Source organism: Agelaius tricolor, unplaced genomic scaffold (genome assembly GCF_023055355.1).
Source record: "Agelaius tricolor isolate 1412-34295 unplaced genomic scaffold, bAgeTri1.0.p SCAF_4, whole genome shotgun sequence".
NCBI lineage: Eukaryota > Metazoa > Chordata > Aves > Passeriformes > Icteridae > Agelaius > Agelaius tricolor.
Window position 1 is genome coordinate 6,540,911 of NW_027269264.1, and position 26,547 is coordinate 6,567,457.

At 38.6% G+C, this 26,547-nt stretch overlaps 2 protein-coding genes across 10 annotated transcripts in view; both read left to right on the plus strand.

The window, feature by feature from the left end:
* Window positions 1-13,502, plus strand: part of PTBP3 (polypyrimidine tract binding protein 3) — a 46,625-nt gene extending 33,123 nt beyond the window's left edge. The window contains exons 11-15 of the mRNA XM_071424449.1: window positions 1,238-1,271; window positions 1,888-1,980; window positions 2,505-2,721; window positions 4,403-4,480; window positions 5,171-13,502. Coding sequence (XP_071280550.1) covers window positions 1,238-1,271; window positions 1,888-1,980; window positions 2,505-2,721; window positions 4,403-4,480; window positions 5,171-5,303 — 555 coding nt within the window. The 3' untranslated portion in view covers window positions 5,304-13,502. The remainder of the gene's footprint in view (window positions 1-1,237; window positions 1,272-1,887; window positions 1,981-2,504; window positions 2,722-4,402; window positions 4,481-5,170) is intronic.
* A 9,682-nt stretch (window positions 13,503-23,184) lies between these two features.
* Window positions 23,185-26,547, plus strand: part of SUSD1 (sushi domain containing 1) — a 43,645-nt gene continuing 40,282 nt past the window's right edge. For 7 of the 9 annotated variants that reach the window (XR_011678814.1, XR_011678815.1, XM_071424451.1 and 4 more), the window contains exons 1-2: window positions 23,801-23,906; window positions 25,495-25,626. Coding sequence is in view for 7 of the 9 variants with exons in the window: in XM_071424451.1 (XP_071280552.1) it covers window positions 23,804-23,906; window positions 25,495-25,626 (235 nt within the window). In the remaining 2 variants the exon portion in view is untranslated. Of the gene's footprint in view, window positions 23,681-23,800; window positions 23,907-25,494; window positions 25,627-26,547 lie in introns of those variants that run through there. The other 2 variants (XM_071424452.1, XM_071424454.1) reach the window with 1 other exon arrangement.

Sequence of the window (26,547 nt, forward strand, 5' to 3'; positions counted from 1 at the left end):
TATTGGTTGTCTGACCCCTGTCACTCCTTTTTATTTGTATAGAAAATCTGGTTGACCTTATTTCAGTTCATATTTCTCTCCTGTTGCAGAATTTCAGTGTGCATTTTAACATTCCTTCATGACTTTTAAATTATCTGGTTTTGTCTTCCATTCTCCTCCCACTCCTTTTTTTTTAAGTAGAAATATTTCAGTCTCATTTGAATAAGAAATTTCTATTTAAAAACCAAAATCTCCATCTTGAATTTAAATATTTGAGTCAGAAGAATTAATTCTATATGAATTTAAATATTTGGGCCAGAAGAAAAACCTCTTGATGAATTTAGATTTTACATTGATAGCAGTTGTTCTCTACCACTAAATGCTGAAGATAAACAGTATGGCCTTGCGCTTAGGCTGCAATATCTTCTTTTTTTAATATTTAGGTATGTTTGGTACACATTTAAGAAGTTGAGTTGAGAAGGAATAGGGCTAGAGAGTGCGAGTAGTACTTTTGATATGCAGGTAATTTTAGAACTCATTAATGGCAAAACCTTTGCCTCAACTGAAAAATTTTGGCTGCATTAGATGGTAAATTGTCTTCTTTAGTATTTGGCATACAAGATTTGTATTGAGAATCACTGAAGAGAAATTTCTTTCAATATTTACCTTTCTATTCACAGCTTCTAATTGAATACAATTTAAATACCACTTTCTATATGCTTAATACATAAACAGTTAAATTCTCTGTGTCTCCCTTTAGAATGTCATGGCCATGTAGTGGGATGGGGAAAAAATTGAAGACAAAGCAAACACATTTTGAAGCAACTGGGTTTAGTTTTGTTGGTATTGTCTCTTGTTTACAAAATACAAAGAGTTCTTTAATGCTTTATTTGTAATTTAACCAATGTCTTTCATTCTTTTCATTGAATGAGCAGGGAGCTTAGGAAGGATAAGGTCAAATAATGAAGCTACTTAAAAAATTAATAGCTTCTGCAATATGATAGAATGAGTCTTGAGTGATGAAAATGCATGAGCTGAAGTGTTTGCTTGTTTACATATTCTACATGTGCATAGCAAATGTGTATTAACAAGAGTGCCATACACTGTGATTATTTCAAGGAATAACTTTTGGAGAGACAGGTTTATGTATTAGTATGCAGCATCTCTTCCATTCTTTTTGTTTACTATGCACTTACAGAATAGATGTCTTCATTTGCATGGCTTTAGAAATAATGTACTCATTTTATCATTTAAACAGGCCATCACACCTTATGGACTTTTCATCCTCTTTGGTAAGATATGTCAACTATACCTTGACAAACCACAGGGCTAGTGGTTCTTTTTTTTTATCTGACCCATGCTGCTTAATTCAAACTCCATTGCTCTGTGCACATCCAGGAAATGAACTGGTTTTAAAATGGCAGTAAGCTGAGTCATTACATAAAAGCCACAGATACCAAAATGGCATAACAGTTAGTGTAAGAAAAATTTTGGTGTGTGGTCCAGTTTGTTACTACAGAAAATGGAAAAGCAAAGTAAGATGTAAAAACAGAGGTTGCATCAGAGGAAATGCTGTACAGAATTGGCTCATACATTAGTTGCAGGGGACAGTGTTGGGTAGAGTAATATTTTAATATGCCTCAGTTAAGAGGACTTTGACAACTATTGCACTATTTACAAACTGAACATAAACATGCAGTAGTGTGACTGGGATCTGGGGAATTTCCCTCCATTTACGAGCCCCAGAATATAATAAACTTTAAAACTCTCCTTATACTAATATTTTAACCAACCTGTTTAATGAGGTATTATTCTTTGTAACACCAATGTTAGTCAAAAGAAAGAGACTCGACCTTGTGCTTTAGTTAGTAGTGCTCTGAAAAAAATTTCCTTTCTGGATTTCCACAGGTGTGTATGGTGACGTGCATCGTGTGAAAATCATGTTTAAGAAAAGAGGAATTGCTTTAGTTCAGATGGCAGATGCGACCCAAGCTCAATTAGGTATTGATTTTTAAGGCACAGTTATGCTTCAAGCTAATATGAATTTAATATAAAGGAGGAATTTTTCATCTGTCAGTGACAAGCATAAACAAATAAAATTCATCATTGTGCTGCATTACTACATGCAAACTTTGATAATACTCTTAGTGGTTTTAAAAAAAATAGTCCTATGACTCTCAATATAGTAAATAATAGAACTAAAACATACAACTCTCCTGTCATTTATTTTAATAATACATTGTATTGTTTTCTTGTAATTTATCTTATATCTACCTATTTAAGAATGATCAACTTATCTGTATTGAAATGCTGTTTGCATTTTTTTGGTGTTTGAACTGGAGATTATATTATACCCTTATACTTTTTAAAAATGTAATGTTGTGACATAGCCCACCTGGTAGATGTGGAAGTTGCAGTTTAAATTTAGAATGTGAAATCTGACACCAAGTAGAAAACAGTATTCAAAGAATTGTCTTTTCTTCCCCTCCATTAATTCCTGTTCAAATTACATTTCCACTGGTTAGCTATCAACTACTTGAATGGACAGAGGCTTTATGGAAGGGTCATGCATACTACTCTTTCAAAATATCAGACAATTCAACTTCCTCGTGAGGGACAAGAGGACAAAGGTCTGACAAAGGACTATAGCAATAGCCCTTTACATCGCTTTAAGAATCCCTGCTCTAAGAATTTCCAAAATATCTTTCCTCCATCTGCAACCTTGCATCTGTCCAACATCCCGTGAGTATCTGCATGTGTCATCTTCTTGGAAAGATATTTTTTAGGTGGTGTTGTGAAGTTAAAAAGTCTAACATAAGGTTTGGTTTTCTTTCCTTTTCTTTCCTTTTACAATTCATTCTGCTGTGGGTCGTTCTGGTATGTTATTATCAATAAGTGAATCCTTTAACTGTCCCATTTTTATCATTAGCAAAGAGGATAACTGAAGGAATTATCTTCTTTGAGTTTTGATCAATTTATATTTTTTTCATATATTTTATATACTTTTGGTTTTTGACATTAAATCATGTGTCACAAATTTTCACAAAGGTTAAAGACATGGTTTTTGAGGTAATGTACACGACATCAAATTCATCATGGACATTGTTATTTAATATAGATACAGTGTTTAATATTTGTCCTGGCTCAGGGCAAATTTGGGAGAGAACCCCAAAAGGGGCTCCTCTAGGAAAGCAGATTCAATTGGCCCCTCCCCCCGACCGGTCTGGGAGAAACTACCTCCTTGGAGAAAAGTGGAAAAAACCTGTTTATTAAACAATAAAACCTAAACAATATTAAAGAATAAAACCCCTTGCTGCTCCAAAAGAGATGACAAACTGAGAAAGTCCCCTCCCCAGGTTGCAGTTCAGCTCACTCAGTCTCTGGTCAGTCCCTCGGGTGCTGGAAATGCTGCGGCCCAGGCCCGGCCCAGTGGGCCCCAGGTGTGAGCTGCCGGTGCTCTGCTGGGTGTTCAGTCCAGAGAAGGTTTAAACAGCTCCAAAGAAAAGGAAAAAACCACAGTCCACGGAACTTCTTTGCCTCAGCTAGCTAAACTAACTAAAAGCAAAGGAGACCTCTGTCCCACTGTCTGTCCATCTGCAGACAACACAGTCTAGGAGCAGCAATGTGGAGGAGTGAGTGCAGTGTCTGAAAACAAACTGCACGCTTCTTCTCTCCCCCCTTCACTCTCTGCAACAAGTCTTAAAGGTGCAAAACTTATTATTCAGCATAAAGAGAACAAGACAATTGGGGATAAAAGCATCATATAGTCAACCTAGGACAATAATTCTAACTTTTTAAAGAACAGTTTCTACCAAATTCAGATATCTTACATGGAGGGCAAGTTGTGAGAAAGTAAAAAGCATTTTGTGTACTCTTTAAGACTGAAATAATCTTTTTTATGTCTAGAATATTATCAGTAGTGTGTGGAGTAACAGCCAAACATAGGTTTTACAGGCTTCTCTTGTTTGGCAGCTGTGCAGGGAGGAAAAAAGGAAACTATCAAATTTTGCCACAGTAAGAAAATACATTATAAGACACTTTGAAAACAGCTTTTTGAGTAAAATGAAAATATTTCAAAATTGAACATATGTGACGTGCACTTGCACAAATTGCAAGATGAAATGTGTTCCTTAAGATTTTTAGGAGATTTTTATGCAATCTGAATTTTACTGACAGAAAAACAGGATTGGATGAAAAACAATAGTGTCTAAAATATTTTTGTAGCACAATGTGATACTAAAATATAGAGTAAATGCAAGTGTTTTGAGCTGAAGTGTTTGAGTTGATGGAGATAAATTTAAACAGCACAAAGTAGTTTAGAAGCCAAAATTGAGATCTTGATGTTATTTCAGAACTCTGTGCTCTTCTACAAGTTGAGGGGAGTTTGTTTTTGTTTTGTTTGTTTTTTGTTGTTTTCAATTAGGCCTTCTGTTACTGTTGATGATTTGAAGAACCTTTTTACAAGTAAAGGATCTACTGTGAAAGGCTTCAAATTTTTCCAGTAAGTTCTCTTGCAAAATTGCTAAGCAAGCTTCCATCCTAGAAAATATCTAATTGCTTTTTTGTGACTTTATATGTGTACACAACTACAGGCAAAATTCTATGTACATATTGCTATAGTCAAAAGTGGTACATCTATCACAATTTTTATGATACTTTGTCTTAAAATTTTAAATGGAATACTGAGTTAGCATAACTAAACTGAAGATAGGCAGCCTTTTGACAAACTCCATGTGTGTTCCAAGTAAAACAAGTTCAAGGAAAGTAAATGCTCACTTCTTGAAAAAACACAAGCTTTGTGTAAAATGCCATATAAAAATGACAGTGATGACAATGTATCTACATTAATTAAGGTTAGTTGGCAGTATTATTTTAGCATGATCATGCTTGCTAGAATAATCCCATATATATGGACAATGCAAGTATTTCTTAGGGGTCTTCAAGCCTTATTTTGACCTAGCTTTTTGAAATCCGGTGTAATGAAAGAATGACATGACTTTAAGCCATAGATTCACAAAATTTATGTAGTTTTTTTCTCTTTTCATTTTGGCAGATGCATAAATAGCTCTGATTCTTTTGCTGTAGAACTGTGTGTAATATAGCTGAGAAAAAAAAACCCACTTAGGCCACTTTTCTGTGTTGGCTATTGAAAATTTGGTTAGGATTAATAATAGTTTTTATTGTTCTTCAGGAAAGATTGCAAAATGGCTCTTATCCAGCTGGGCTCTGTGGAAGAAGCAGTTCACGCTCTCATTGAGTTTCACAATCATGACTTTGGAGAAAACCAACATCTCAGAGTTTCCTTCTCAAAATCTTCAATCTGAATTTTCTGTGAATTTTCCCTTTAAGGCTGCAAAATGGTTTTAATAAAATCTTCAAATAGAGACTGAGACAGCTCTGACCAACTCTGTCTCTTAAAAGAAAAACCTCATTCATACACAAAGAATTAAGTGATTATTTTTTTCTGATTCTAGCTGCAATTATGTCATCCATAGAAAGATCTTCTGTGAAATCATTTTAGCAACAATATTTATCATCAAATTTCCTACTTAAAATTTTATGTTTTGAGACCATCCTTTCAGCTTTTGTTTGAAATCAGCCTTACAAAACAATTTCGAGTGCTTTTACAATGTACCAAATGAGTATGTTTAAAGAAAAAGTAAACCTACTCTGTGCAGATTAAACACTAATTTGAATGTGAAATAGTGCTTGGGTTTCTTGAAGAAAAGCAAACAGTAACTGTGAGTATCCTCTAAATAGTATTTATGTTACCAAAGTGTGTGTTCATACTTTGGTGAATCTTTAAAAATAACTTGTTTATAAAAATAAAAAGTCTGTGCTGTTCTTATAGATTAAATTATTAGAGAAAAGGCAGTGCCTTCTCTCTGTGGAATAAAAGTATTTGACAAGTTTCTTCAAGGTGTGGTATTGGAAAATTAGTTTGACTTGACTGTGGGTTGGAAGTTTGGTATCCTATTTCTACTATGAAGGGATGTATAACAGTACCTTGGAGAAAATAAAAAAAGAAAATGGTCTTGATTTAAAATAATTTTTTTTACATTTCTCTAAATAATTAAATGTTTGCAATCTTGTGGAAAATATTCAGGTCTGTGATGGTTTCTCAAGTTTTTAAGAAGTTATTTTTGCTAAGGTCATCTTTCAGGGCAGAAAAATTAGATCTCGAGGTTTTTTACCACTCTATAGTCTAATACTTAAATTACTGTGTATTTACCTAATTTCTTACTTTGTGCCTTACTATATGTGTATGAATAGATTAGAGTGTTACCTGAAGTGTCTTGCAAAAATATTGTGGGCTTTGTGAAAATTCTCCTCTGTGTCTTGTAAATGTTTTCCACAATAATTCAAGATATATTTTTTCATTAATTAATATTTTGAATTCTAGTTTCTTGTGCTTTCTTATGGAGATTGGATGTAGACGAGACTGAGGTTTCACTTGTTGTGAAATCACATAGGGATTCTTTAAATTTACCTAGTTGCACTTCTCTGATGGTAGTTCTTCACTGATAAAAATTTCACACCCAGAAAAAATATACTAAAAAACCAACTAAACTTATATAGGAGGGCCAAACAGCAAATCCAGTTAGTTTTCTGGACTTCATCTGACTTTTTGAGACACACTGGCTGTATCAGAATATTCTTTCAGGTTTCTGCATTTCTTTTATTTTTAATACTTTACAGTATTAAACTTAAAGTAATAGAATACTATCATTCTTTCCTTTCTAAGTATGAAAAAATGTTAGATACTGAATCTTGATTCCTCTTTGGGGAATGAGCTGAGATGCAGTTAGGTTTTGCCATGAGTGTACAGATGAATACTAATGACTGATCATATTTTAAAAAGCTAAATTTAATTTTAAGATCTTTTTTCCCCTAGTATTTTCTTTCACATAAATTAATTGAAAATTCATTTAATTTTACTTACCACATTTTAAAGACCTATTTCTTTCAAACATGGCATTTATTTACTTCTAACTATTGCAGAATTTTTCTGCTGTAATGTTTTGTCACTCATAATTGTTTTTGTTCATCTGAATTGTATGACTTTATCTTTCTAGAAGAAAAAGTATGTTTCTACCATGATCTGAGTATTCTGTAGTGAGCTTTCTCAAATTTTCTCTCTGAATTATTTTTGCAAAATCAGCCTTATAGTAGCTTGCCAGATACTACCTTGATCTATGTAAATTGATTACAGGTGTAGTATTAAGGGAACTTCCCTGCCTGACCATCTGGGAGCCACTCTGGCAGTCACTCTTGCACCACCTGAGCTGGACCTGGGGCTCTTCCCAGTTACAGCTCCCACATTCCCACAGTCAGAACAGGTTTCCTTACTGGGCTGACCCCAGGTTTCCCATAGCAGCTCAGGCATCCCAACCATTAAAATCATTTCATCACAGCACAATTGCAAACAAACAGCTCGGGCTGGTGTCTCTGGGGAGGGACCCAGAACAAAGGAACCCCTGGGCTTTTATCCCCTCACCAAGCATGGGAAGGTCTGGGACCGTTGGCTCCTGCCATGTCCCAGTGTCCGGCCCCCTGGCTGGGCCACAGCTCCCCGGGCCCTCGTGTGCCCAGGGTGGGCTCTTCAGGGCCTCTTTGCCTGGGCTGCCCCAGCCTGAGCTTAACCTGCAGCTCCCACTGCAGCTGCACCCTGAGCTACCTCAGTGAAACCTGTTCCTCAACAGTAGCAGCCAATCTGACTGTACAGATGTAGCTATACTAAGTGCTGTACAACACAACTATATAAATATGCAGAATGTACTATGTACTGGAAAGTTCAACTGGCTTAGAAAAAATAATCCCCTAAGGGATGTTATCTTTTGGATTTCACAGAATCACAGAATGGTGTGGGTTGATGTCCATGAAGTTCTCACAGTCTCACTGCTCAGTCTGTCCAGATCCTTCTGGATGCTATCCTTTCTTTCCAGGGGTGCTGACTGCACCATATAGCTTGGTGTTGTCAGCAAACTTGCAGAGGGTGCAGTTGATTCCACTGTCCATGTCACCCACAAAGCTGTTTAACAGCTCTGGTACCTGATTATCCTTACAGAACACTGCTCATTATTGGTCTCCACTTGGACATCAAGCTGTTGACCATAACTCTTTGAATGTGGCCATCTAGCCATTTCCTTTTCCAGCTAGAGGTATACTCATCAAATCCATGTCTCCAGTCTAGAAACAAGGAAGTTTTGTGAGACAGTGTCATGCTTTGCACAAGTCCTGGGAGTTAACATCAGTTGCTCTTTTCTTATCTACCATTGCTTTAACTCTGTTGTAGACCATTAAATCTGTCAGGAATGATTTGGCTTTAGTGAAACCATCTACTTCATAATCTTACTGGGAAGCAAGGTGGGACTTCCAGCCTTATAGTTCCCTGGGTCTTTCTTATTTCCCTTTTTACAAATGTAGGCTATATTTCCCCTTTGCAAGAAAAGCATTAGCTCTCACAGTTTCATAGACTTAAGCTGCTCAGAAAACCTCTTTTCCTTCCAGGCTACACGTTACTTCCACCCTCTGTAGCCTTTCTTTTTGTGTTTTGAGTTTATCCAGTAGTTCCTTGTTCATCTAACGCCATTCTGACATTTTTGCCCAACTTCCTCTTTGTTGGGATAATCACTCCTGAGCTTGGAGAAGATGATCCTTTAATTAAAGGTCATCCTTTAATAACAATCAGCTTTGTTGGGTCCCTCTTCCCTCCAGGGCTTTATCCCATGATACTGTATGAGGCAGATCCTGAGGAGGGCAAAGGCTGCTCTCCTGAAGGCCAGGGTAGTGAGCTTTCTGTACACCTTCCTTGCTTTCCTAAGGATCTCAAACTCCATTTTGTGGTCTTTGCAGTCAAGTCTGCCCTCGAGCTTCACATTTTCCACCAGCCCCTCCTTGTTGGGGAAAAAAAGGTCCAGCATAGCACCTCCTCTCCTTGGCTCCTCCATCAATTGAAGAAGGAAGGTATCATCAATGCATTCTAGGAACCTTCTGGATCATTTATGTGCTGCTGTGTTGACAGATATTAGGGTGGTTGAAGTTCTCCATAAGGAACAAGATTTGTGTATGTAAGGCTACTCTTCTCTGTAAGGGGCCTCATTTTCTCTGTGTCCCTGGTCAGACAATCTGTAGCAGACACCCACTATAGAGCCACCTTCCCTTGCCTGCCTTTAATCCTGACCCATTAACTCTCAAGTCAGCTCCTCTTCCATCCCCAGGTGAGGCTCGGTGATCTCCAGCTGGTCATTGACATAGAGGGCCACACCAACTCCTTGCCTACCCTTCCAGTCTTTCCTGAAGAGCCTATATCCTTGCATTCCAGCAGTCTACTCTTTGGAGCCATCCCACTGTGCATCCATGACATACCAATGAGGTCATAGGCATGTCCACATGTCTTACTCTGCTTGTTTTTTCCCCTTCTTATGTCCTCTTGCACAGATGCTAATGAAGCTGACTTACTAGCTGGAGTAGCTGGAATTCCTTTGTATTGTTCTTCTGGTGCTTTTCTGCTGACCTGTGATCCCTCTACAGGCTCTGGGCATCTGTTGCTGGCATGGACACCAAGTTAATAGGAGTGGGATGTGTCAGGACCCATCCCCATATGGGCCACCAAGTGTTGGTGTCAGTGCTTGGCACCAGTTGATGGTGGATGGAAACTGACTGTCACCATCAGTTTATCATCTTACTGTAAAACTTTCATACCTTCTCTGTGAGTTCCCACAGGCAGCTTCTCACAACACTGACTCCTTTTCTTTCTGCATGGCTGGCTAACTCCTCCCTGTCCCTTGCACAACCACCTTATCCTTACCACTCCTCACAGCACAGCCAACAAACACCAGCTCTCCTCTCAACTAGCTAACCCATTCTTTTATAACACCCATCCTTACTGGACATAGCTGTGCCCTGTTAAGGGCAGACTGTTCCTACTCTTTGGTAATTAGTACAGCTGCAGCTCCTCAGGTGTGAGATTGCCTTCAGCACTATATCTATTCTCCTACAATCCACCCTCCCACAGGGATGGACTGAACATCCCTTCCCCCTGGCATCTTTCATTTAAAGCCCTTCTCACTAGCCTGGCAAGCCTGTGGCAGAAGATGCTCTTTCCCTCTTCTAACAGATGGACCCCGTCAGCTCTGAGTAGACCCAGTTTCTGAAAGCAAGTCCCATGGTGAATGCAGCCAAACCCCCGGCTGGGATACAGCCCCAGAAGCATTTGTTGGTTCACCAGATTTGACTGGCCCTTTCAAACACCTTTCCTTTGACTGTGAGCATTGATAAAAGACTGCCTGTGGAATCTTAAAAATTTTTAACTTAGAAAAAATTTGAGTGTTGGTATTTATTATGTTTGCTTTCTGATTTTGTGATAAAAGTATTGTGTATCTTGATTCACCTTTACTGTTCTGTTTTTGCAACCAAATTATTCTTGTCAACATACTTTTAGATTTGTGTGTATCTGAAAGGTGCTTCTTCTTAGGGAGATCCGCTTTTACAAGATATGCGATAAGCTTTGGAACTTGACAGTACACCTTAACATTTGCTTAGTAGCGTGAAGGCACTAGTTAAGGCTACTTTTTCCCTTTTAGTGTTCCACCTTGGAAAATTGAAAGCATAAACATAACACCTTAGTTATTACAATGCATTGTTAGTGAAGAAGCATGGCAGAGGGAATACTTTTTATACTTTGTGCTTGATTCATTAATGCCATGTACAGAAGCACAGTTGCATCTCAGTTCTTGATTCTCTAAAGCCCTTGATATCTGTGAAAAGAGTAAGATTTGGGAAAGAATGATATTCTACAGAGTCTCATGGTGATGTGGATGGAATGGGGCCTCCAAAGGCCTTAGTCCCACCTTTCAGTCAGATTATAGATAACTTTAAGCAGTTCCTCAAAGAATTGTCCATGTTAATTTAAAAAAAAAATCAAATGGAACAAATTTTCTGTTCTTCACGGTTCCATTTGGCGGTCCTCAATGTGAATTTGCTTCCTTAATATGTAAGGCTTTAAACATACTACATTCTATGTCTTTTGCCTTTTTCCCTGTTACCTGCATAACTCTGAAGAGGATTTTGGCTTCATCTTCTCTATACTGTGGCCTTAAGCTGTTAAAGATATAATTTCTTTAACATATGTTATTAATTTCTGTTTGTGAAATATCTGGTACTGTGCACAGTTTAAGTTGGAATTTGGGCACTTGGTGGGATTATTTGGGGCTGTCTTATGCAGGGCCAGGAGTTGAACTTGATGATCCTTGTGGGTCCCTTCCACTTCTGTATATTCTATGATTCTGTGACTGTATGGTTATGCCTCTGTATATGTCATGTCCTTGAATCAACTCTGAGTTACCTCCTAGTCCATTTTTTTTGATGGATGCACGCTTGGTTCAAAGTGTAATAAGGCCTTTTTAACAACCCAGGAGCAGCTAAGTGCCTTTTCAAATGATCCTTGATTTGTTATATAATGGTAAAACTTTTGTTTCTTTTAATTTCTGCAGAACTCTTAAAACATCAGAATGAACTTTTGAAACTTTGACTTATAATTTGACTCAGTTGCCTTGTCTGCTGGTCCTGTAAGTTGCACTGGATTTGTGTGCTGATAAATTGAGGTCCTTTTTATTCAGAAGATATTCCACATACCTGTGGAAACTTGCCTGTTTTTGACATTTTTCTGATTACAGGCAGCAAACCTGTGTTTGTGTGCCAATAAATCTATTAGTCCTTGTGGATAGTAGTGCCAGTGAAGTGTGTCTGATCAATTATCTTGCCCTCCTCTGATTCATGTCAGTAGGAAAGTGGTAAGTTGGGGTTTTTTATAAGAGATGTAGATCTACTACTTGCCATTTTATGCTGTTAGCTTATATTTCTGTTTTTCAAATGAGAGGTCAGCTGCCTACAAAAAGCATTGTTTGCCTTAACCTTTGGCCCTGACATGTTGTTAGCCAGAGCACAACTACTAGATTTAGTCTTGTTACTGTTGTGCTGAAACGATACTAGTCAGATTGCACAGAATTTTCTCTTTACATTAACTTTATCTTCTTTCTGAAGTTTGGTTTGCTATGTACAAGATTCTTTGCCTGCTCTTTTCAAAGCAAATCCTAACAGTTAGAATATAACATTTCTGAAGTATTTAACTTCAGGGTTTTATTGATGGGGGATGTGATATAGGAACAAAATTGGACCAAAGTTTTTGTGCCTTCAGTAGTTTTATATGTAGGGTTTTTCATATCTGTAGGTGTCTTAAGTATAATAAATACATTTTTCCCCTCTGGAAAATCTGTATTTATATTGTGAAAAATTAATATTGTCTACTGACTATACAAGAAGAGAACTACAGCTGTTTCAATACAGATTTAATTATTCTACTGTCTTTCCCATTACAGGGTGTTTTGTTTGGTTGTTTTTTTGGTTTTTTGTTTTTTTTTTTACTGCAATATGTAGGAATCCAAGCATAACTGACATTATTTCCTACTTCAGATAATAATGACATGTTGTGCTTGGAGTAGTCCCAAAGAAATTAAATGCTTACATAATTGAAGGTCCTTGATAAATGAAGAAAGCTTTTACTTTAGCAGATTAATGTCATCATTGTAAGCAGTTTTTCAGTTCTTGGAAACTGTGCTTTATTTATGAGTGGGAAGCTACCACACATAAACTTGATTTCAAGCACTTTCCAATTCTTTTTGAATATGTTACCCACTTTCTGCAGAAGTTCACCACAGAACTGCAGCAGCACAAGACGAAAGTTGCTAACCAAGCAGATTATTGCATCAGAATGTCACTTCATTCTCTGACCAAAGAGTGTTCTGGTTTTACTGAGATATGAAAACCTGTTTTCTCTCACATTCCTTTCTGATGGGAAGACTCAATGCAAAGTGGCCTCTATTTGAGACTTTTACTGGTGGTAGAAACAGTGGAAAATGAAAATAGTAATGGGAACCAAATGGTGTGAGAGAATGCAAAAAGTTAATATATTGCTTTTAGTACTGTACTCAAGACACAGTAAACATCTCTAAGAATTGCTGTCATTTCCTCATTTCACATGATATGTTCATAAAAATTCCATTTCAGTTTTTAAAAATGTTCATCTAACACAAGAAAATACTGTAAATATTTGTAACATCATGTTTTGTTTTGGTTTTGTTTTGTTTTCTTTGTTTTTTTAATCTGGAAAAAGAGTGTTTGGGGAAACAAATGGAAATGAAAAATGGTTTTATATAAAAATACTGTCTGTATATTTTAATAAGCAAAAGCTTTCATTTGTAAAGCATCTTGTGGCATTGCATGAAAAGTATTTTATATCTGTGGAGATGACTTAAAACTGAAGAGATATAAGATGTATTAAAGAAACCTATTTTGTGACTGTGTAGTGCATGGTGAATATGATTTTGTTTGTGCTGTAATATATTCTGGTTTTTTAGGTTAGTGTGGTTTCTAATTACATGATATCTATGCCTAACTAATTTCTTAACTCTAGTTGTTGTAGCATGTCTTTTAATAAATGTAATTATGACTGTACTCTTAAATTTTCCTGTGTTCTTGACTATTTCTGTGGGGGTTTTTTTGGTCTTAAAATTGTGCAGCTAATAACATCTAATTTTCTGGGGTTTTTTCCTTTAGCATACATGGACATCTAAACAAAAGCTTTTCATATCAAAAGTATTTTAAGAGGATTAATGCACATCTTCAGCAAGAAGTGAAGGTCAGCAGCACCTAAAGATTTTCCTGAGCAGGGCAGAAATTCTTATTTTCAGTAGGATGGAAATTTATTCTACAACTCTAAACCAATGCAGTAGTTGATGACTATTATGTTATTTGAGACAGGAATGAGAGGCTTCAGTGATGAGAGACTTGGAGCCTTATAGCTGAGAACTCCTTTATCTTTTACAATGCTGTACTCTTTTCTAGTCCTAGGATTGAAGTTCATATCCTTTGCACAAAGATTTAAAAAAATGTAAATAGCAGCTTAAAAAGATGGTCTGCTTTCAGCTTCCTGTTTCTCAACTGTCTTGTTGATTACTTTTCTTTCATTCTCCTTTGGTTGCTCTTCTCCATGTTGCACAACACTAATTTAGACCCTCTTATTCTTGCATGCAAAATTCAGGATTGATGGTAAACAGATAGTAGTCTAAGGCCATAGATACAAATACGAGGGGAGTGCAACACCTCTTTCTGAACTAAAATTTTCAGCCAGTCTGGCAACGATTTAATTGTCTGCCACCCGGTAGATTATGCAATTGCCAGTCTCTGAGTGTAGATGCTTTTATGGGGAGAAAAATCTGACTCAGTTTAGACTGAATTGCAGGTTTCAGCAAATTATTCTCCAAAGGCTAGATGTGAAGTCCCCATGTGTAACTCTTGATTTTGTCCTTGATACTTAAATATTTGATAAGCATTCTGGGGAAAATGCTTGCTTTTAGTGGCCATAATTTGGCTTCTTGTTTTTTGACCAAGTCTGCTTGAGAATGTATGAGGAACTGAAATTCCCGACTGTTGTCTTCTCCCATTACTCCTTAACCAAAATGTAAATCCTATCTTGGATTCTTGTCTCTTGTTGTTAACCCTGCAATACAATCACAGTAATTTTTTTCCTTAAGCAGTTTATATAAGTGTCCATCTTGGAAAATGAAAAATGAAATACAACTTTTAAATAACACAGATATAAATTTTTTGATACCAGAACTTCTATTACTTGCAAGCTGAAAGAGAAAGTGCAGTAACTGGTAAATTTGCCAGCATCTACTTTCTCATGGTTTGAAGCAGACCCAAAAGATTTCTTTATAGCCCCAGGGCTCACCAATTTACAGAGGTGGAAAGATGATTATTGTATGCTTTGAAAACACAATAAAAATTCCCACTTGCGTTTTCTTAACTGTGCTATGATATTTGTACTTTGGCATGTAGCAGGTGAGTACAAGTATGTCTAAACAAAATATAATGAAAGCAGAAGTTGTGGTAGAATATCTAGGTGAGAGAAGGTGTGGGGCATAGAGGCAGAGGGAAGAAGAGACCTCAGAAATGTGAGTCATCCCAGAGACCATTTCCTGACTGATGCCTTTGCTGTTGAACGTCAACTCATCTCAGATGCAGCAAAAAAGCCAGAGAGAAGCAGTCCGGTGACAATGAGAACAAATGTCTTTAAGGTAGTGCTAAGGTAGCAGTATGAGTTGTTTGGCTCCAAAAAAGCTCTTACAATGAGAGTAATACTTTAATCTCAAGTTAGTGATCATTCTTATTCCATAATATTTGCTTCTTAATCTAAGACAGTTCATCAGGGTAACACTTTTAGGTCTTGTGTTTCATTTCCAATCTGTTTCAAGTACAACTACTCTGTCCTTTTGTGAGAATCAGAGCTTTTAATGGAAGCAAAGTATACTGTCTGTAATTCCTCCATTGAATCTACTATATAAGTGTTTTTCTAGCTGTGCAGTTTAGGGAGATACAAGAAGGCTGGAGAGGGATTTTTCAAAAGAGCAGTAAGACACAAGCAAATGGCCTCAAGATTAGCAAGAGTAGGTTTGGATTAGATACTAGGAAGAATTTCTTTACTGTGGGGGTGGTGAGACACTGGAACAGGCTGGCTTAGAGAAGTTGTGGACTTCACATCCTTAGAAGCGTTCAAGGCCAGGTTGGATGTGGCTTTGAACAACCTGGTCTGGTAGAAGGTGTTATTGTCCATGGCAGGCAGGTCAAACTATATGATCTTTAAGGGTGCTTCCAAGTGAGACTCTATGATTATATGAACTGTTTCTCTTGTGCATGCATATTGTTTGTACAATGCAGGGTCTGTAAGGATATTTATTTAAGGTTTTCTCTGTTTCTTTTTTTCCTCCAGAGCCCATCTTGGTCTGCAAAGCCACATTGCTCAATGCTTGGGAACTTTTTTTAAAGGAGAGTGGGCTGAAGGATATTGCATAATGCTGCAGGCTTGCAGCTCTGTGGTTGGATACAAGTTCCATTTCTACCCTGCCATGGTGCTGCCTAGCACATACCTAGAGAATATATTCAGTAAGTATCACTGCCTATAAAAATAAAATTGAAGCTCCTTTTAAAACAAATATCTCAACACAAAAAAAATTACAAAGGCTTAAGATAACTCTGCTATTCAGTACTATGAATTTTGTTGATGGTCTAGGAAGAACTGTCTGTAGCTCCAATGGTCTATTTTAGTCAGTGCAATGTGGGTGGGTGCTGGAAAGAAGGATTGTGGGTTCTTTTCTAATTGAAAACTTCCAACAAAAACCTGAAGTTGTCAGGTTTAGTTCTTACATGGCACTGTTATTGGCTGACTTTTCAGCATTACAGACCTTCTCTCTTTCTTTCCTTTTCTTCCCTCTTCAAATTCTCTCCTATGGCCAAATTATCCAAAAGCAGTGTGAGATTTAATAGCAGCAATACAGTACCTGCAGCAAAATGTCATTTCTGTATATGCAGAATTCAAAGTCATCTGGTCATCAGATTTGAAGTATCTTGTGAATTGTGTAACTAAGGTTCCCCATTGTGAAAAGCTTTGAAAGTAGATTTTCTATTTAAGGTCACAATAAATTCCTAAAAACAGTTTGCTACCCAAGTAATCTCTTCTATCACATCTATTAACTGAAAGTGGTTTCTATACTCTTCTTCATATGTGATGTTTGATTTGGTGACCTGCTCTTTTCGTTTTTGTGTGTATGTTCTCATTATGACTCAACAGCTTAAAACTCTATCTTGCTGAGGCTTTAATTATCTTTTCAAAAGCATACAGGGTTTATACTGTTGCTCTTTGTGTTTCAACAAGTTTATCTTCTTTCTCAGAGCCTTCAGTGGTCTATCAGATACTGAACTGGTTAAAGATTTTTGATAGCGGACCTCTCCCAGTCAGCTCCATCATTGTTGAGTGTGTTTGTTGCAACAATAAATAACTGCTCTTTGCGCATTAGCTCTTTCAATGTTGATTCAGCCACAGAGACGTGAAGGTTAATAAACACCACACTTCTTGATGCTAAGACTTGTTATGCTAGAAATGTCTTTTTCTCTTTTTCTGCTCTGGTTTGGCACTGCTGGTTACAGCTTGCCTGTCACAAGATGGCCTGAGTTAATTTCTCCTTCAAGGCATGCTATATGTGCTTGTTAGATTCCCAAAGACCTTACTGGAACACTTTGTGGAGCTCTTTACTCACCAGTTAGTGCAGAACTATGCTACTTGTGTGAACAGTTTTTCTTTAAGGAAGTTGTTCAATCACTGTGTACCTCTAGCTTTTACACAAACTGCTTATTCTGCAGGGCTTAGATTCTCCCAATTTTATATTATGGGAAGATTGCATTTTCCATTCAGTTGTTTTTTTTTTAATGCACATGATTTTAATCAAGGCCCTTCAAAAATATTTAGGTCATTGTTGCCACTCATCAACAGAAAAATAGATAAGGAAGAGGTTACTTTTGAAGGACCTGACCATAAGATGTTAGCAGCAGCATCCTGTCTTGCCTGGGATATCTTGGTCACTTACTGTCTCAAGAAATCTAACAGGAAAATTGATGATAACTTTGCCAATCAAGCCTAGAAACACTGGGATTGATTAAGATGCTGAATGTAACTTTGGGAATCCTGCTGACTAATCTTGATTCTGTCCCTTTCAAAGACTGGGATCCAGTCTAAACACCCACACTCTAAACTGACATACACATAACTTCTTACTCTCCAAAAGATGGGGCTGTACCTTCAGCCAAAGTTTAAAACACCCTCTGGTGTACATATGGTTGTTCATCAAATGGGTATAAAATAAAAAATCTGTAATTGTAATTAGTGGATTCATGTAGCACATAGCAAGAAAAAAATTCTCAGCCTCATGCAGGCCCGAATGGTCAGTCATTATTTAGTTCTCACAAGGCTTACATTATTTGGATGTCAAGTTTTTCTGCTATATGGAAAGTTCATGAGCCAATGGTGCCCTTATGGCTGAGCAGGCCTGTGGTATCCTGGGCTGCATCATAAAGAGCAGTGCCAGCAAGTCCAGAGAGGTGATCCTGCCCCTCTGCTCAGCCCTGGCGAGGCCTCACCTGGAATGCTGTGTCCAGTTCTGGGCTCCTCAGTACAAGAGAGACATGTTGCTCTTGGAGTGGGTCCAGTGGAGGGTAACAAAGATAATTAAAGGACTGGAGCATCTCTCTTACAAGGAAGGGCTGAGAGAGTTGGACATCCTCAGCCTTGAGAAGCGACAACTGAGGGGGGACTCCATCACTGTCTATGAGTATCTGAAGGGAGGATGTTGAGAGGAGGAGCAAGGTTCTGCTCAGTGATGCCAAGAAATAGAACAAAAGGCAGAAACTCATGTACAGAAGTTCACCTGAATATAAGGAAAATTTCTTTACAGTGTGAGTCACAGTGCACTGGAATAGGTTGCCCAGAGAGTTCATGGAGTTTCCCTCAATTGAGATATTCAACAACCATCTGGATGGAATCCTGTGCCATGTGCTCTCAGATAACCCTACATGAGCAGGAAGGTTGGCCCAGGGTACCTCCAGTGCTCCCTTCTAATCTTTCTCATTCTATGGTTCTGTGATTGTAAGACAAACTTGATTTCTTGCAAGTATTATTTGAAGATAAATAGGGCTTTCAGCTTTGCAATTTGAATGAAAAAGAAAATAAAAAGACTAGGTGGCCACAGAAATGCTAATCTTAAGTTTTTATTACAATTTATAACAACACAGAAATGCCATCACCCAGGGTGTATTTCTCCTCTGATTGCCTGTAAATGTAGAAATAACATAGTTACACCTAATTTAATATTCCAAGATCAAAGAACAGGGCTTGTGCTGGTTTTGTAACAAAACAAAAGCATTCTCCTTTTTTATGCCAATGAATGCCTAATTTTATGAATCTAAAATCCTACTCATTCTGCTAGCTTTGTATTCCCAGGGTCTAAATATACAGTAATTTAAGGTATTTTCTAATTGAGATAAAAACAGCTACTTTGAACTTGATGAACATAAGCATGTAAAAGTTTAATTGCTTACAGAACAACTCAGAGAGTAAGGCTGAGGTATTTACTATGAAAGGTTTGGTTACTAGTTTCCCTTTTCTTTCCCACTACACAGTGTTGATGCAAATCTGAGATTGCCTGGTGACAAAATACAATTGGTCCATGGAGAAGGAAGCCATGGCAAAAGAATCCCCAACTGCCTGAGCAGCTTCAGAATGGTTTGGTTTATTTTCTCTGGTCACAGAACCACAGAATGGTTGGGGTTGGAGATCACCTGGTTCAACTTCCCTGCTAAAGCAGGTTCACAGGAACATGTTCAGGCAGGATGGCCAGGAACTCACAAGACACAAATATGGAAATTATTTTCATAGATAATGTAATTTGATGTGTTGCTGTATTTCCCATCTAATGTTTCTAGACTCCCTTTAAGACTCATCTTGCCCATAAATACAGCAAAGCTGATGGTGAGAGAAGGACAATACAAGGGTAATTGTGTAGTCAGTGGGATTTGGGTTTTTTCCTGTATCTATCAAAGATACTGTCATTAATTTTTGCCTTATTGACAAGCTGTTATTAATTTCTATGCAGCTTCAATAGAAAGGCCAACACCCCTGTGGGTGAGCTTGGGGAGCCTGGTAGAGAAGAAAGCATGAATCTTTTTGCCAAGATATTTCTCTTCAGATTTTAGCAGATATTTTAGGATCTGAAAGAAAAAGATGTCTGTTCATCTACTTGGAGCTGGAAAACTCACAACATTACTTTTTATTTAGTTAGTTATTACTTTTAAAAATGTATGAAGGAAGTGCTGTTACTGTTCCTTTCTGAACTTGTCCTTTGTGCCTCTCTGCCTCTTTCCTCCTAACTATGGTCTTCAGTCAGCACAACCCTCAAAATAATGACACAGCATGAAACAATCAGAAACAATGGCTATCAGCAGTATTCTTGGATGATATTCCAAGATCTGACAACACCAGGACATGGCCCCATAAAGCAATATACACTAAGTGCTTGTGGCTTAAAAACTTCTAAAAACTGGGGCAGGGTGCTGTGGCATGAAAGCTTCTACCAGAGATTATGTTGCACCATACACACTTATGTAGGAATACCATCCCAGTTACACATCTAAGTGGGAGGGAGAAGTGAAGAGAGGGAGAGAGGGGTTTTCTTATCAAAGCTCCCAGTGGGTTTGTGGCAAAGCCTAGTTTGGTCTCCTGTGCTAAAACCCACAGATAGCAGCCTTTTGCTCTGGAGAGCTGCTTTTCTGATTAGCAGTAACTGTCAGCAGGCTTTATCACCTACTGTGCCCTTGTTATGAGATGTACAGGGCATGCTCTGATGTATGTCACATCCAAGGCGTATCCTCTAGGCAAATTGTTCATTCAGTTGTAACATTCAATATTTAAGGTTCAAATTCAGGTGTCCAATGCTTTTTCAGAAATCTCATTTACATTTTCATCTTGAACTTCATCTGCTAGGAGTTGAGACAGTGGCATAGGCACCCTGAGAGTACAGACAGAAATACTGCAAACAACTTGAATGATAATATTTCCTTTAAAAAAAAAATCAAACAAGATACTGCTTTACTTCTGCACAGTATGTACTGAAGCATTTTCAATAAAAACTGAAGAGGATCAGCCAATCTTTTCAGTTATTTCTGAATATTTTGAGTTATTTTCAAAAATTGGTGTTTCTTATTCTGGGAGCTAAGTGAGTAACCAGAAACCAGTTATTAATTTGATTAATTTTAAATAAGCAAGAGAGACAGAATTCAGATAGAAGGAATCTTCCATCAAGCTGTAGTTACTCTTTTTATTGCAATTTGGAAAGAAGCACTTGATAGAAAGCTGTTCAAGAATTCAACTGCACAATGAATAGCTGAGTGATCTGTTAACAAAGATGAAATACATTTATTCACTCTAGCTGAAGATGTTTGCTGTGGAGTTTCTAAAAATGTATTTGGTGAAAGAGCTATTAATATAAAATATTTTGTCTTCATGTGTCAAAATAAGCAGTGTAGTCTATGCCAAAAATCCTTAGGAGAAAAAATAAAGAGATTTAGATAACATGGTGATATGAATTGTCTGCAAAGGAGACAGAACAAATACATATGGCTGAGGAGATGTTTAATCCAGCTTGCCCTTCTGATTTTCAGTTATCCTCATTTAGAGACTTGCAAGCTAAAAATGCACAGCAATCTTCCAGGGAGCTCTGGATGAATTGAATTACTTTGACCATCACAACCCTTTTCACAAAGAAGAACAATTGAAGCAAATACTGGTACATACATCTTCTGGGGAATTTAACATTAGGGATGAAGAAAACTGTGTAATTAAAACCTAGGCTTTCTTTAGTTTTGACAAGGAAAAGATTAACATTTTTATCCTATCCAAAACAGAAAATACAGGTAGATATTAGTCTGTGTTTTCAAGAGATTTTTATGTGAAAGAAGCAAGATTTGCTGAAGATGTTAAGGATGAGCATGTTGGGACACTACTCTCCTGAGTCTTTAATTATCTTTTTGTACCAATTAGCTAGGGTTTGGGCAGGTGACCTCAGGGCAGAAGTGATCTGTGATGAGTCTCACCGGTGGATTCAAACCTGAAGTAATGGAAGAGATTGTTTGGGAATGCTGTGAATTCTACATCACTGTCAGCATAAAGAGCAAGTTAGACAAGTCAGAAACCATAATTGACCTTGTAGAGCAGAAAACAGAACAAATGACCTCTAAACATCTTTTGACACATTTCTTATTACCATGCATTGAATTTAAAGTACCCTTTGTATGTAGTTTAATTATTTGGTTCTGAAGTATGTCTTAAACAGCAATTAATTGTGTGTTTGAGATACAATAGACAGGGATACAAAAAGGAGATCAGTTCCAGTCTAGCTACTGTACTTTTTTCAGCTGATACACATCTTTGGTACTTTCTTTAAAGAATATTTCTATTAAAATTTTTAATTTGTTCTCTTTATAAATATGATGTATTTCTTCAGGCTTTGTGCCAAAAATATTTTCCTGTTTGCTGCATGAGGTGTTTAAAATTATAAAAAGTTGCTTCCACTACTTTTTATGAAAGGAATAGTAGAAATTGCAGCGATTAGTAGGTCTGCTACACAGTGGGCTGCCAAGGAAGTGGAAAATTGTAATTTCCAAACCATTTTAATATGTTGTGCAGAACAATTGCTCTCTGAACCATTCCTTATAATGATAAGCTACTTACGACCACTGAGAATGCATGCTTCCAATTTCAGTAAGTTTAAGGGAGAAATATGCAGTAATGACATCTGTAGTGTGTTCTTCCAAAAGCAAGATATTTGTATGTAACTGGCTGCTGCTGAAGAATCTGGTCAAGATGTATAAGCATAACAGAAGCTGATTTAAAGTGTATACATGCTTAAGTAGGCAGAACAGTAATTTAAAAACCACAAAACAGCAAACAAGCAAAATGCCAAAACAAACAAAAACCCACAAACAAACAAAGCCCACCAAAACCCAAAACCCCTAAAACTGGAAGAGAGCAGCTTACATAAATAAATCAATAAAGCTGATGATTCAATGAAACTGGGTTTTGCGTCCCTTGAATTCAGACAGAGATAATTTGGTGTTTGTTATAATAAAGCAGGAAAAGATCAGGTTATGTCACTTAAATGCAATGGTGATGGAGGACTGGGCTGAATTAGCATTCAAAGGCATTAATGAAAAGCCACCATTGCACATGAGCAAAACTTCAGGAATCTCATTGGAGTTATCAAATATGCCAAATTCTACTTTTGTGTTAGGCTTCCCCGATTCCTCACCTTCCTCTATTGTGGTAAGTGGGCAACTGCATTTGTAGATTAAGTTTATGCAGCTTTCTAAAGTGCAGGCTCACGGACATGAATGACGACTCTGAGCGCTAGGGCTATTACTACTTTTCTACAGTAGAAAACTCTTCAGGCAGCACTCCTGCTCCTGCCTGAACACGAGGTTCGGGGATTAACCTCAGCGGCGTCTAAGACCTGCTGTGGGAAAGCTTTACTTTATTTCAAGCAGTAAGGGCTGCCCGTGTACGGCTGCGCCAGCTCCGTGCCGGGAGGCGGCTGCCACGGCCTCCCCTGGGGGACACCCGAGCGCCCCTGGCCCGGCGCCCCTCCCGAGCTGCGGCTCGGTCCCGTTCGCCGGCGGGAGGCGGCACAGCTCCCACGTACAGACAGGTGTGTCTATCCAGCCGCCTTTCCCGGGAATCATAAATAATCCTACCATCCGTTTCTCCCCCCGCCGGCGGGCTATGGAGAGCAGCAGCCCTTATCAGCCTTGCCACCTGCCTGGCCGGGCAGAGGCGGTGTCCCGGGGAAGGAAAGGGGTTGTGCCAGGGAAGCGAGGAAAAACCAAAAAACAAAAAGGAAAATAAGAGAAAAAGGGAAGAAAAAGAGAGGGTTTTGCGGGCAGAGACGGGGGAGGAAAGGGGCCTCACTGAGGGTGAAAGCCCCGGGGGTGCCGAGGGCCCGGCGGCGCCGATAAGGGCGTCCCGCCCGCCGGGAGGCAGCGCCAGACGCCCTCCGCCCAGGGCCGCGGGCCCTGCCCTCGGCTCTGCCCTGCCCTCGGCTCCCCTCCGCCCCCAGGGGCGATGTGGAGGCACCGGGGCCGTGCAGCACCGAGGGGCGCGGCGGCGGCGGGGACATGGGCGCGGGGGGCGGCCGGGCCCCGGGGCCGCTGCTGCTGCTGCTGCTGCTGCTGCTGGCGCTGCCGCGATGCGCGGCGCGGGGTGAGTGCGGCCGGGCGGGGACACTGTCGGCTGGAGCGGGGCGCCAGCCCTGTCGCCACGTCAGGTGCCCGGCTTGATGGGCGCCCTTGGCGGTGGTGGCGGAGCATTCCTTGGGCGCATCCCATGCTGGTATGCATGTCCGGGTATCCCATGGTGATTGATGGTGGCGGAGCATCCCTTGGTGGTGGTGATGGTACCCGTGGCATTGGTGGCGGAGGTGGCCGTGGTGGGTGCTGTGCTGTGCGCTGGCTGCGGTGTCTCCTCGACACCTGCTGACCGCGGTGGTGGCAGCGACCTCGTGTCCTGCCGGGCTGAGAGGGCCTTGCTACGGCGGGAGCCTGAGAGAGCGCATGGGCAGGACCAAAACAGTGAGGGGAGTGTAGTGCTGGCATGATAAATTGTGTGTTGTGAAGGACAAATAAGTAATAAAATTTCAGCTGTAGTAGTAAGGGGAGGCGGGGGGTGGAAACACGTTTTTCTATCTCCTGAACCAGCAATCTGAGGAGGATACTCCCATGTCTTATCAGAAGATTGAGGTATCACAAGAAAGTTCTCTCTGTGGCTGTTTGTATGTTTTAATTTTCTGATCTATGTAGGCTGCCATTGCATGCTGACAGTTTTTCTTTTCTGCTCTTATCAGAAACACACACATACTCAAGTATATAAAAGCATGTATAATTAGGAATAGGAATCTATGACGCTTCCCACAGCCTTGAGACACCCATAAAAACCTGAAACCCTGTGGATATGGAAAGGCAGTTTTATCACAGTGATAAATTTAATGCATAAAAAAATATTAGAGTGTTCATCTTCCTTCTCCTTCCAGTTCTGGTTATGTATTTAAACATTGTAGAGTAGTCAAAAATTGTCAGAGATGCTAAATATACAGTGATGTTAGTATTCTTATCAATTTCAGCTATCTTAGAAAAGTAAAAAATTCCATACTTCTATGTCGAGCAACATCAGACATCAGCTTGTGCAGTATTAGTTCATTATTTTAAAATGTAAAAAGGCATCAGCATACACATGCTTTGTCTACATTAAAGCCATCTTTTCTGACATAGGTCATTTGGAAGGTGAGGGTATGTGTGATAACAAAAAGAGCTAATTAAAAAATGGAGGAAAATTAACATAATGCCCTGGAAGTATGAATGCAAAGAAAAAAAAAATTATTTTATTCTAATTTCATGTATATTTACAGCCATGTCAAATTGTAGTAAATTAAGTTGTATGCTTCTCAACCACTTTTAATATAAATTAATTTCTAAAATTACTTTAGTGTGAGTAATTTTACTCCTGGCAACATTAGCAATATTTTTATTAATAACATTTTTACCATATTGACACATAATACAAACAGATTGCTAACTATCCCAAATGTCTATGCATAAATAATAGAAAAAAGCACAACAAAACAGGAAACAGAAATAAAGACAAAAGATAAACAAATGCACATGGAGGAAAGATTAATAATATTGGATAGAGCTACTTACTATATACCTTTTAAACATTTCTGAAACCTGAAAAACTCTTTTCTTTGTTGTCAGAGAAGAGAAGGATGGACAAAAATGTTCAGTGTAGTTATTCGTTTAATCCTTTCTGTTTATTTTTAATCTTAAGTCTTTTAATACAATAGCTGTGGTTTCCCTCCAAGTTCCAAAATGAGGTGGGAGGAGGTAGTATGTGTGTTTTATGGTGTATTCTATGTGTTTTAGTCTGGATTTTATCTTCACTTTCCATTCTGTGCTGGATATCCTACCATGCCACTTGTTGATAATTTCAAGAAAGGTAATTGTGGCTTTTTGTCCTTAAAGTAATTGTGAACAGATCCATTCCCGATGTCTGTGCAACTTGCCACATTCATGCAACATGTCAGCAAAGTGGAGGAAAAAGTGTTTGTATCTGCAATTATGGATTCGTAGGCAATGGAAGAACCCATTGTCAAGGTAAGCTGCCTGCTTCTAAAATGGAAAGAAACCTTGTAACTTCGTAAAATGCTCCTTCTCAAGTAATTTTAATGAATTCTTCGAAGTGTGCTAAAAACTTTGTCAGTTCCTGGAAGAATCTCCCATGGAATATATTTGGATTGTTTTTCCTCACCAGAAGGCTTGTACATATTCAGAAGTGCTGTTTAGCATTTTGTTATTGTAATTTAGTGTAACTAATTTTACTCATGGCAACATTAGCAACATTTTAATGAACAACCTACCAGGCTGATAATGTCCTTGTAAGACTGTCTCATATCAATATGTGAATCAAAGGATAATGTCAAACACTGTGTCTTAGTGTCTGTAATAGCTTACCAGTGCTTAAAGGGGATGGCCCTTCACCAATGATCTCCTTCTCCCTGTCTCTTACCCTTCCTTCACAAAGCACTGACAGCTGCTGGATCCTGCAGAGAATTCAGGTATCTCATTGTAGGAAAACCATAGAGCTATAGAATGCTTCAAGTTGGAAGGGATCTTAAAAATTACACAGTTCCAACCCCTTTGCTGTGACCAGGGACAGCTTCCACAAGACCCAACTTGCTCAGAGCTCTGTTCAAGCTGGCCTTGAACACTTTCGGGGATGGGGCATTGAGGCATCCACAACTTCTCTGGCAAACTGTTCCAGTGCCTCACTACCCTTACAATGACGGATTTCTTCAAAGTGCCAAATCTAAATCCATCCTCTTTCAGTTTAAAGCAGTTCTTCTTTGTCCTAGAACTACAGGATGTTGTCCAAAGTGCCCCTCGAGCTTTCTTGAAAGTAGTCTTTAGGTACTGGAAGGCCATAATAAGGGCTTCTCAGACCTTCTCTGTTCTAGACTGAGCAACTCTCAACCCCTTCAGCATTTTCTTGTGGAAGAGGTACCCCAGCCCATGATT